This window comes from Nanorana parkeri, unplaced genomic scaffold (genome assembly GCF_000935625.1).
Source record: "Nanorana parkeri isolate BGI_ZX_2015 unplaced genomic scaffold, ASM93562v1 scaffold13, whole genome shotgun sequence".
Lineage (NCBI taxonomy): Eukaryota > Metazoa > Chordata > Amphibia > Anura > Dicroglossidae > Nanorana > Nanorana parkeri.
Window position 1 is genome coordinate 644,515 of NW_017306281.1, and position 13,116 is coordinate 657,630.

General features: G+C 42.8%; 1 protein-coding gene across 1 annotated transcript in view; it reads right to left on the bottom strand.

The window, feature by feature from the left end:
• The window catches only part of MORN3 (MORN repeat containing 3), a 24,882-nt gene extending 12,340 nt beyond the window's left edge, over positions 1 to 12,542 (bottom strand). Inside the window, exons 1-4 of the mRNA XM_018557256.1 lie at positions 12,500 to 12,542; positions 4,332 to 4,487; positions 3,161 to 3,318; positions 474 to 633 (exon numbers count right to left, since the gene is read on the bottom strand). Coding sequence (XP_018412758.1) covers positions 474 to 633; positions 3,161 to 3,318; positions 4,332 to 4,476 — 463 coding nt within the window. The 5' untranslated portion in view covers positions 4,477 to 4,487; positions 12,500 to 12,542. The remainder of the gene's footprint in view (positions 1 to 473; positions 634 to 3,160; positions 3,319 to 4,331; positions 4,488 to 12,499) is intronic.
• Between the last annotated feature and the right edge of the window lie 574 nt (positions 12,543 to 13,116).

A 13,116-nucleotide genomic window follows, 5' to 3' on the forward strand; every position in this document is an offset into this window, starting at 1 on the left:
AGAAAGGGCTGCACAGTGAATATCACTAGAATGAGGAATGAAGCTATTTCTCCAGGTGGGGGCATAACTTAAAGGACAACTTATACCAAAGGTACAGTTGTTTATTAATATAGAACAAGGCTTAAAGTCAGGGATACAGGGGGTGACTTTTATCAGAGACTGAAAATCGTTCTTAGAGATAAAATGCCTGTTTAGTGCTACGGCAGAAAATGTCTGGCTTATTGCTAAAATTAGTCTCAGGAAATTAATTTTCCAGGCCTATGTTAAACATAGGAAAAGAATCTCATAAGTTCTTTTGTTGAACAGATAATTGACCTTATCCATTTACATCTATGGAAGAGGAGAGATTAAACTTTGATCGGGATGTAGCCTTAGCCTCAATCTGAAAAATAGGTCACACTGTTCAGGGTAAGAGGTACATACATACATACATACATACAAGAAAATACTGTAATTATACATATAGTACACACCTAATAATAACATCCCCTGCCCAGAGTGTTTGTCTTCCAGCCATTCTCCTTCATATATTTCTCCATTGGCAAAGTGCATTCTACCCCAGCCACTTCTTTGTCCAGCCTTCCAGTGTCCTTCATAATACTCTGTGTCTCTATAGAAAAAAGTTCCATAGCCCTATAAAGCAATCACAATGTAATTAATATGGTGTCATTTATTATTGCCTGCACACTTACACCTTGGACATGTTCAGTTTCTCTGATATATCATGTTGCATTGCAAAACTCCTCTCTGTCATTATCCATATTCACAAAAGCATTGTATAAACAGCAACAAACCTATAATAGGAAACTATAATAGGTTTGGGTCAACTTCATTTCATTTCATATATTTTTTATATAAATATATGAAATATAAACAAATAAATATAACAATATAAATATGTACAATCTTTGATTGACAATCATGAAGTGTTGGATATTCCATCATTTTCTTTGTGAGTGAGTGCAAATATCCTCTGCAGGGACCCAGGCAGCAATAAAAAAAAAAAATCTAACAGAGGTTCTAACTCTGCTCTATAGTTTTATCTACAGATACATTTAATACATGACAAATTATTCCCAGAACAATATGGGCTATCTAGAGAAACAGCGCAGAATTATATTGCTTTGTCTAACTTAAACCTGAGATTTAACCATCCAATCAGGAATGTATTACTTCTCTATGCGTTAGTTTTAGCTTGAGCTATTGAGCTGTGTAAACAACAGGCTTTATTCATGAGGTCAGCTAAGACATCCCTGGAAAGCATGTGAAAAAGCACACAATAAATCTCTGTTGCTGCGTCTAAAAAGGTTACAAAATATTATCATACAATATTTCATGTTAACCTGACTGAAAAAAGGAACAAATATTTAAATGTCTTATTTGTTTAGACCTGAACATAATAAATACAGAAATGAAATAAATACAAAACCTCTATACATTTCCCTTAAATAAACTTTATTTTGCTTCTCTTTTCACCTGCATTGTTTAGAAACATGTTAACGTGTAAAAAAAAAGAAATAAAAATAACATATTTCAATGCATTTTAATGTATTTTATTAACGTTATGGAGACAGTTATCCTAAAAAACATTAGATAACATTGTGATCTGGGTTTATTCAGCTGGCTTGGGTGGCAATCTAATTTCTACGTGAAATTGTTTGACAACCCTGAATGAGTGTTTCTAAGGGACAAAATGACCATAGACGTGATGCCCATCTGACTGTTTACTAATGCCTACAGCTTACTTTACTCCTATTTAGGGGCCATATGCAGCAACAACTTATGATGATTTGTAGTCATTTAAAAAGAAAATTTATACATTAGACTGCATGTGGCTGTGCATGCACGGTCCAGATGGCAGACAAAAGTTTTATTTTTACAAATGATCATTTTAGGAACATGCAAGGTCATATTAGGGGAACTAACATGTTTGTGCCAATGGAAAAGAGCAGGAAGCACTAAAGACAAACAACAGCGATCAGGTAGAGAAATCTATCCCAGCTGATCAATTCTTCACCAAGGAGGCTGGGTCATAAGTCACTGGGGAAATATGAAATATTTAATGTGAATATTATGAAGTATTGTATCTATTTAGCAGGTGGAGCTCATCTCAGAAAGTTTTGGTAAATCTAAAGCTGACTGTACAAAGATTGTGCGGTTATATTGTAAGATGTATGGTGACCCGTAGGCTCCTTTTCATTTCCTTATCACTATTTTTTTAAAGACTGTTGAAACAAAGCCTTTTTGGTTTTTAGACTCCATAGATTAAGCTGTAGTTTACACCCAGAATTGGTCAACTCATCAGCAGTGACTCATGCTTCCTTGCGTGTCTCAATCTGCAATTTTAGGTGGCAGAGGAGTGTGATGTAATAGCATCAATTCCCAATATTGCACTATTCCTCTCTACTTTGATGGACACACACACACACACACAACTCCTTTCTGGCCAGAGTGTCCCAGGTTGCTTAAAACAGGGCTGGGCAGGGAGATATATAAGAGCCATACACATCTCCCTGCCTAGCTCTTGGCAACCCGGGACCCTCTGCCGGCATCCCGCTCAGTTCCTAGCAAACAGTTCCATCTCTCTCTGAAAACCCCTTCCGTTCAGATGGCGAAAAGGCTAAGGACACCTCTGGCTGCAACACTGTATTGTATTATATCTGTATTGCTAATAGTGCTGTCATAGAAGCCACAACAAGCAATGTGCAAAATCTGTCATCTGACTATAGTACACACATGGGAGGTTACAGTTCCATTTGTTGGTGTACTCACAGAACACATTTGTCTGGTCTATCCTATACAATATATACATTATCCCAGAGATAGGCAACCCTGGCACTCCAGCTGTGATGAAATCACATAATTCCTATGCCTCTGGCAGCCATGCCTGTGGCTGTCAGTCTTGCAATGCCTCATGCGAGTTGTAGTTCCACAACAGCTGGAGTGTCTAGATTGCCTACCCCTGCACAATACAAAAAGAAATATAATTCGGTCAGCACCAAAACCAACTCCAGAGGGTTGTTTTATGAGCAGCACAGGAAAGCTTATTGTCATCAAACCAAAATTCGGAACATGGCTACGTGTATTAACTTTTAATATTATCACAATAGTAATAATGGTTTACCTATTATCATTTCATCTAAACAAACCTACAACGTACATGTTGTTTGTTGTTCTTCCAGCATCCTGAATAAAGCTTTACATATTCACCAGTGATTGGGTCTTGGACACTCGATGTTCCAAAGCCACTTCTCTTCCCACACTTCCAGTCACCTTCATAAATGGAATTTGTACTTTTGCACATGTAAGTGCCTTTTCCTGGAATATTACAAGAAAAAGAAAATTAGGCTTTAGAAACAAGTCCACAGAGGCCATTTTCATTTCAGACACGCAATTAAGTTAAAAGACCACAGAACGGAGAAGATACATTATGTGAAATAGCTATTAATAGCTTTGACATTAGTAAAGATTTAATCTGAAGTTTATTGTTCAAGGTTAACTGCCCTGTTAGGATAAATAGGGAATTGCAAGATGACAGCTGGTAGTTTTCTCAAAAAACTACTGCACAGGAAGTCAGATGTGTATCTTTATATACCACACCTCGATTATCCTATTTGAAATTTGTCAATGTTAGGGCTGACTCACACCAGACCCCCTGTAAAAACAGGGCATTTTGACAAGTACTTGTACTTGTCAAAATGCCCCGATGTTTGCGCTATTTTTTTTTTTTCACTTACCTTCGGCGGGGGGGAGCAGCGGGGGGGCAAGTAATAATCTGAAGTTGGTGAGACTGTGAAAAAACGTTATTTTGCTGAAATGACAAAGTTGTGTTATGTTGGAGAAACCCTGTGAGGGACAACTTGTGTGAACTTTAAAATAAAAGTGGCCCTAAAAAGAAGTCATAAGCGAGTGGACTATGCCCTTGAAGTGCTACCATTTGAAGCTAAATTCTCACAATATGTAATGTATATACTTCAGTGTCTTGGCCACAGGTTCACTTAAGTTCACATACATTATTACCTTTTTTTTTGTAAAGTAAACATTTTGTTAGTTTGGAGTTCCTACATACAGTAAGTTTGCATGTTCTCCCTGTGGTTGGGTAGGTTACCTCCCGGTACTCCGGTTCCCTCCCACACTCCAAAGACTTGCTGGAAGGTTAATTGGCTCCTCTTTAAATTAGCCCAGTACGTGATAGGGCCCTTAGATTGTAAGCTCCTTGAGGGCAGGGACTGATGTGAATATGCACTATGTAAAGCGCTGTGTAAATTGTCCACGCTATATAAATACCCATAATATATAAATAAGTCGATCCTTGTATTTTCAAATCTTACCATGTTTCAAGTTGTTCTGCCACTCTCCTGTGTAATGATCCCCATTTACACAGTACACGTTATGCCTCAGGCCGGATTTCTGTGCTTTTCTGTCCCATTCTCTCCATGGAGGTTCTGTGTCCCTAGGGTGTTTTGCAAGAGGCATGTCATTGGCACCTGTAATACAAACATACATTACATAGTGGACTTTTATTCAATGTATTATCTTTATTTGTATTTAGGGCTGTGGAAATTAAAGATTAATTTCTCGATTAATCGTTAAACTTTTTGATTGATTAAAATTATTTTGATCGCTAATGAAAACACTCCCCTCTCCGCCGGCTTCCGGGAGTCCCGTCGGCGATCCAGTGACGTTGCGGACATCGAAGTCACCGGACTCCTCCCCCCTTCCCCAAGTGGCTCCGTTGGCTAACGAAGGGAAGGGGGGAGGAGTCCGGTGACGTCGATGTCCGTGACATCACCGGACTCATCTCCCCTTCGTTAGCCGACTGAGCCACTTGGGCCGGTGAGTTTGCCCAAGAAACTTTCTGCACGAGCGCCAGCCAAGGCATTGCCCTATACACATACAGCACAGCAATGAAGTAATAAAATGAACTAGGATCACACTAATCCAGCACGTTATTATTCTGAGTTGCCCCACTCAAGTGGCGGCCATATTGAGTGGGGCACGTGAGATTAATAACGTGCTGGATTAGTGTGATCCTAGTTCATTGTATTACTTCATTGCTGTGCTGTATAGGCCAATGTAGTTGGATCTGTATGTGCGTTATAATTGAAAATAATCGATTAATTGATTACAAAAAAATGTGATTAATCGAACACGAAAATGTTAATCATTACCAGCCCTATTTGTATTAAGTCATTTATACAGTACTACCGTCAGGATATGCTGTGCATGCGCATACATTGTTATTACGAGAGAGATTCCAGGTCCTGATCATTGATACTTACAATCTAATTGGGAACCCTCCAATATGATTAACTTCATACAACTTTAGCATGTTCATGTAACTTGAAAAGTGATTTTCAATCTTTTATTTCAAATTTGCAGCTTACATTAAAATAATACCTGGTGGTCCTGGCATTAGGGTCCTGCATTAAGATGACAATGTGCTGTCCTTGTCTCCCCATTGTGCTCCTGTCTTGTCACCCTGCCACACAGGATCCTTATGGAGACTACAAGAGGACCTTTCAGCACATATTACACAGACATGGTCCACTGTTGTCACCATCAGGAACCCTACCCTGAGAAATGCCATGTAGCCATTACTGCAGAACATGTACATTATGTAGCCAGGCATTGGCCACAAAGAGGCTGCAGGAGGTCAGCAGCACTGAGGTGCAACAAAGGATGAAAGTCAAAACAGCATTTTCTTTAAATATAATGTTATAGTAGTATTAAAGAAGGACCCCAGGCATTAACTAAGGTAATCCTTGCAGTGGGGCTACCCCCCCAGCACTGCAAGGGTTGACTGCTTGTTTTAGTCTAGGGCAGGGGTGAGTAAAATCCGAATCTCGCAATGCCTCATCTGTGAGAATCTCGCAATGCCTCATGTTTAACAGCTGGAGGGACAGTTTGCCAACCCCTGCTCTAGGGGCTGGGTTAAATAAATTATACTCACCTGATCCTTGATACCACCTTGCTGCTACACCAGCCACTGCAGCCTCTTTTACCCCATGCTTCGGAGTTCTGAACATCTAGGTCAAACAGCTGGATCCAACTCTCTCAGCTCTGCTTCCCTGAACTTCCTATCCAGTATAAGATTAAATCTTCACCAGATGTCCAAGGGGAAGAGGAAGAGGGAGGAGAGGGAGCAGGGGGGAGAGAAGTGACTTGCCTTGCTGTGCCTGTGTGTTTGTGGAGACACACACAGCTTACTAGCACACACAAGGATGGCTCCATAGGACCCTGTAAGGGAAAGGAGACACCCTAAAACAAGATATCAGGCCAGTGCTCAGCTGATTCTGCAAGAAATGCACTGCAAGGGTTAATTGCTCATTTTTGCCTAGGCAACAGGAAAAAAAAAGTTATTCTCACCCGAACCTCAGAGCCAGCAGGAATCCTTCCAGCCTCTCTACTCCTCCACTGTACCCATGTTATGTCCCTTTGTGCCCTCACTTCGTATATACTCCATTGGACGTAATGACTTGAGGATTCCTAGACCACTGCAGTGGAGGGAGAGATACGCTCTAGGGACCGGTCTGAGAGCAAGCCAGTTTGGAGGTTTGGGTGACTATAACTTTTTTTTGATCCTAGGCAAAAATTAGCAGTTAACCTTTGCAGTGCGGGGGTAGCCCCACTGTATGGGTAAATAACATTTCTGTCCGGAGTTCTTCTTTATAAACCTTTTTACTTTATTATCACTGTAATTGTTTATGTTACACTTTCATACAAATGTCATTCATTTAGGGTTGAGTAGGTCAGATCAGCCCGCTGCTGTGATGGACTACAATCTTAGGTTTAGTTTACTAATTTGTATTGAGAGTTTCATCCATCACAGGAGAGAGCTTGGAGTGGTGACTACTTTACAACACACACCATGGGGAACAAATGTAGCCACCCTCCAGAAGGAAGGACAGTGTCAGCACCAATTCAGAGATGATTTGAGAATCTACTGCCGAGTGATACACAAATAAGATACAGTTTTGTAAATAGTTCAGGTACTTGAATGTATTTTTAAGATTTAAGTCCTCACTTTAAAGGAGAACTTTGGGGTCAGGGGTTTTCCCCATAGTTCTCCTTAGGGTAACGGGAGGACACAAGCTAGCGCCCTCCCGTCACCCTAAGCTCAGTATACCGCGAGCTACAGCTACCAACTGTACAGCACCTGACATGTGAGCCATGATTGGGCAAAGACATCATAACTTTGCGCAATCATGGCTCTTCAGTAAACTGTGCCGTGATTGGGCAAAGACTTGCACCTGACCTTTGGTCAGGTGCAAGGCTTTAGCCAATCGGGGCTTCAGAAGCGGAGTGACCTTTGGTCAGGTGCAAGGCTTTAGCCAATCAGGGCTTTAGAAGCAGAGTGACCTTTGGTCAGGTGCAAGGCTTTAGCCAAACAGGGCTTCACCGCGGAGCGCAGTGCCTCGTAGGGAACTCAGCGGGTGAACAGCCCGCCGAATGCCCTGATAGTTTGTGTGTTTGCCAAACACACAAACTAGTGATGTTCAAGATGAACTGTTGGTCGACTCGAACATCGAGCCCAACGCTATTGCTGGCATGAGCAACTTACCCTCTGCTGTTAAACTCTCAATCTTATTCTCAATAATTAATCTGGATAACACAAATATATATTGCCCAGCAAAGTATTTATTTATATTTTTGCCCAAGCACTTACAGTCATCATATTTTGGAACAGCTCCAACTCTCTTGACTCTGCTGCCCTGAACTTCCTGTCCAGTGCAAGATCACAAGGGACAGAGTGGTTTCTAGCAACCGTCCACCTACTAGCTTGGAGGAGGGAGGAGAAGGGGAGTAGATTGCCTTGCTGAGTTTGTGTATTTGTAAAGACCCACACAGCTTACTAGCAACACACAAGAGTGGCTCCATAGGACCCTGCAAGGGAAAGGAGCCACCCTATAACAGGACATCAGGGCCAGTGCTCAGGGGACCAGCTGATTTTGCAGGGAGCTCAAACTTTTAAACATCAAGAAGCAGCAGCCATTGTAAGTGATTTCATCAGCATTTGAAATAACTTAAAATCCTTTTGACATTAATATCACTTTAAAGCACATGGGTCACTCACTCAGCACAACAGTCGTTCAGTGAATGCCTAGTGGTTTTATGAGTGTATACTAAGCCTTCTCTGATTGGACGAGGGGCAGTGATTTTTGTACATGCTAAGTAACAGACCTATAAATAGATATTCAGATCAATCCTCTGACTTCACTCTCTGCATGCTTGTTCCTGGACACTAATTCTTCCCCACAGACAACTAACTGCTATTAGCAAGGGTAACATATTTCCCTTCTCACTGATTCCCTTAAAAGCCAAAATGAATATCTGAACAATCCAAAATATTTTAACGTCTGCAAGGAGACGCCCAGTGAATAGAAAAATGAGCACTCCTGGTACCTCTGGTTGTGGGGTCCCGATCAGAGCTCAAGCCTGGTCAATGATTAAACGATCAGTTCCTATCATACAGCATTAGCCTACAATAATAAAACTATGGATAGGGAATGACATGTAGACAAACCTTGACCTCCTCCAGATTACAGGGACTCTTCTGTGTGCAGGAACCAAACATGAAGGTGCCTGGAAAAGCCCGAGCGACAACACACACTGGTAACCATAGTAACAGGACGCTATGCCGTCAGGCCAGCATGTGGCTGCTGCTTTGTAGCAGATGATTCCACGGCAGTGATGGGGTTAAGCGTTTGGCACGCCTGCTGGAGGCCCCGCCTCCGAGCTCTGTGGACCGCCATTGGCTCGCAGTCCAGCCGTGTCGGTGTATGTGGTGTGGCGCCGTGCTCTGTTTTCCATGTGGAGCAGTTGTCCTCGGGTGGTCCGTGTTTTGGGTTGTAACCCGGGCACCATGATACTGGAGAAGGGTACTAACACACCTACCTGGTTGGTAAACATAGACTTTTGTTTATGAGTGTATGGGGGACAGTGTGCCAAGGGGGAAGTGTTGGGGCGGGGGAGGCAGTGTACAGGAGGGGTAGTGTAGTAGTGTGTTGAGCAATTATGTGCAAAATGTCCCTGTGCTTGCATGGGTGTCCTCCCACACTTCCAAGACATCCGGCTTGGTTAATTGGCTGCTATCTAAAATGGCCCTTGTGTGTGTGTATGTATGTATGTATGTATGTATGTATGTATGTGAGACCGGAACCTTACATTGTAAGCTCCTTGAGGGCAGGCACTGATTTGAATGTACAGAATGTAAAGCACTGTGTAACTTGTCGGTTCTATATAAATGCCTGTAATAATTGCTGTAATCCATGGCATCCAATCAGAATTCAGTTCATTGCATTCATATGAGATGAGAGGATGGCTGTTGTATGAAATTTCATTACTTTATTCAATCCGCTTATATGAGTTGATTTTTCTGTTTCCACAGAGTCCTGTATACGCCTTGACATGAGATGATCACGTGACACTGTTGTTGTTGGAAGAAAATGCAGTTTTCAGTGGGGACTGTATTCTCTGAGAAGAAACAGCGGTGTTTAAGGAGCTGTGTGATTACATGACGTCTTTGGAAAGGTTGTTAGAAGCCCAGGATGATAACATTTACCCGTGTAGAACATGTAGTAGTTACCTGAAGCCTTTAGAAAGGTTGGAAACCCAGGGTGATCAAATATACCCGTGTAGAACATGTAGTAGTTATCTGAACACTTTAGAAAGGTTGGAAACCAAGGTGATAAAATATACCCATGTAGAACATATAGTAGTTACCTGAAGACTTTAGAAAGGTTGGAAACCAAGGTGATAAAATATACCCATGTAGAACATGTAGTAGTTACCTGAAGACTTTAGAAAGGTTGGAAACCAAGGTGATAAAATATACCCATGTAGAACATATAGTAGTTACCTGAAGACTTTAGAAAGGTTGGAAACCAAGGGTGATAAAATATACCCGTGTAGAACATGTAGTGTATAATCGGATGAGATATTTATAACTGTGAAGAGTACAGTCAGTAAGATTGTATTGTTTACTGAGAAACATAAAAGTTAGTAACGGACTGTATTCTATGAGTGGCCAGTTTCTTTTATGTGGATGCACCGAGTACTCCTACTCGCCCAAATGCTCCAATACTTCACACTGATACCGGAACTTCCGGTCAGAGGGAGATCTTCCTCTGACCGGCAGTGCCAAGGGAGCATGGAGTCGGCTTCCTTTCCGATCAGGAAGGCAGGTGGTGATTTATGACACGCCTCCCGGCTTCCTGATTGGCTAGGAAGCCGGCTTCACTTGTTGCTAGTCAGCCTGGCTTCCTAACCAATCAGGAAGCCGGGTGGCAAGTAATGATCCGCCTCCCAACTTCCTGATTGGTCAGGAAGCCAGGCTGTCTACGAACGAGTGAAGCCGGCTTTGTAGCCAATCAGGAGGCGGGTCATGATGTGCTGCCCGGCTTCCTGATTGGCCAGGAAGCCAGCTTCACTTGTTGGTAGGTAGCCTGGTTTCCTAACAAATCAGGAAGCCTGATTGGTCAGGCAGCCTCGGCAAGTGAAGCCGGAGTTCTTTCGATAGAATATCGGCTTCCCAGGCAATGATGAAGCCGCTCGACTTCCTGATAATCGGGGCAAAAGAATATTTCGGTACCGAAAAAACGGTATCGGTGCATCCCTAGTGGAGGCATAACTATATTTTATTCATGAGTGGACAGCAACTTCTACAAAAACCTGTTTTTAAATGTTAGGCCTCATTTACACAAGGCTTGTCTGGCAGCCTGCATAGAGCAATGACAGGAACCGCAGCCATCTGCCGCAATCCACCATTATCCACACATTTTGTGTCCTTTATATCTGTGTTGGCTTTAATTTCCATCTTCCTAAAAAAATATAGCATATACGTTCAGTGTAGCACTTTTACTAATGTTTGACTTTGTAACATTACTGTTACATGATATTTGGATTACAGCTAGACACAATCCCTGCATTCATAAAGAATGTTGTAGGCATGCGTATGAATATTGGCATCTGTCGTGCAACAAATGTCACAACTAGCAACAGATTCATGTACTTATCTGAAACCAGCACATGAATATGTTGCTATGGGCACAAGGTGGGGGGCCATCACTGAGGGCTGAGTATATATACTGAACAATGTGTCCTTAGTGCAGCTTAGTAATGCTGAGCCAGATAAAATCACAGGCTCAGCATTACTAAGCTTGCTACTTGGCCACTGTGCCCGTTACACAGACAGGAGCAGTGACCAAGCAGTTCTGCTGTGGGTCTGCAGAGTCTGATGGGGAACTCAGAAGAGACTAATTCCCTATCACGTCCACTTCTCTTGTGACTGAAAGTGGATGACAGCGGGTGGATTCAATAGCTGCCTGTGGCTATGAAATCTGCCCACTGCCATCTGCTGTCAGTCACAAGAAAGGTGTACCGTTTGGGGAGCTCAGAGAGACTTGTTCCCCATCAGGTCTTCCTCCCTTGTGATTATCGCCTGCTTCATTGTTTTCAAAGGGTTCATATACGTGTGGCAAAAAGGCTCCTGCACTTTTTAATGCAAGGCGGGTTTTTTTTTCTGCCGCATTTGTGCCTTTTGCAAAACCGCACGACTTGCGGGCCACATTTGGGGTATCATTAGAAACGAAAGCGCGTTTCACATTTGTGCGCATTTTCCACAATCACGCACAAAAACACGCAGGTGTGAATCAGGTCTAAAAGTGGATGGCAGTGGGCGGATTCCATAGCAGCTATGGAACACAGACTTTGTAGTGTGAACCGGCCCTTAGGGGGACCCAATGCTGTTTTTTTGTTTGTTTTTCTTAAAGGGACAACAAACATTAGTTTGTGTATTTGTAAAGACCCACACAGCTTACTAGCAACACACAAGAGTGGCTCCATAGGACCCTGCAAGGGAAAGGAGCCACCCTATAACAGGACATCAGGGCCAGTGCTCAGGGGACCAGCTGATTTTGCAGGGAGCTCAAACTTTTAAACATCAAGAAGCAGCAGCCATTGTAAGTGATTTCATCAGCATTTGAAATAACTTAAAATCCTTTTGACATTAATATCACTTTAAAGCACATGGGTCACTCACTCAGCACAACAGTCGTTCAGTGAATGCCTAGTGGTTTTATGAGTGTATACTAAGCCTTCTCTGATTGGACGAGGGGCAGTGATTTTTGTACATGCTAAGTAACAGACCTATAAATAGATATTCAGATCAATCCTCTGACTTCACTCTCTGCATGCTTGTTCCTGGACACTAATTCTTCCCCACAGACAACTAACTGCTATTAGCAAGGGTAACATATTTCCCTTCTCACTGATTCCCTTAAAAGCCAAAATGAATATCTGAACAATCCAAAATATTTTAACGTCTGCAAGGAGACGCCCAGTGAATAGAAAAATGAGCACTCCTGGTACCTCTGGTTGTGGGGTCCCGATCAGAGCTCAAGCCTGGTCAATGATTAAACGATCAGTTCCTATCATACAGCATTAGCCTACAATAATAAAACTATGGATAGGGAATGACATGTAGACAAACCTTGACCTCCTCCAGATTACAGGGACTCTTCTGTGTGCAGGAACCAAACATGAAGGTGCCTGGAAAAGCCCGAGCGACAACACACACTGGTAACCATAGTAACAGGACGCTATGCCGTCAGGCCAGCATGTGGCTGCTGCTTTGTAGCAGATGATTCCACGGCAGTGATGGGGTTAAGCGTTTGGCACGCCTGCTGGAGGCCCCGCCTCCGAGCTCTGTGGACCGCCATTGGCTCGCAGTCCAGCCGTGTCGGTGTATGTGGTGTGGCGCCGTGCTCTGTTTTCCATGTGGAGCAGTTGTCCTCGGGTGGTCCGTGTTTTGGGTTGTAACCCGGGCACCATGATACTGGAGAAGGGTACTAACACACCTACCTGGTTGGTAAACATAGACTTTTGTTTATGAGTGTATGGGGGACAGTGTGCCAAGGGGGAAGTGTTGGGGCGGGGGAGGCAGTGTACAGGAGGGGTAGTGTAGTAGTGTGTTGAGCAATTATGTGCAAAATGTCCCTGTGCTTGCATGGGTGTCCTCCCACACTTCCAAGACATCCGGCTTGGTTAATTGGCTGCTATCTAAAATGGCCCTTGTGTGTGTGTATGTATGTATGTATGTATGTATGTATGTAT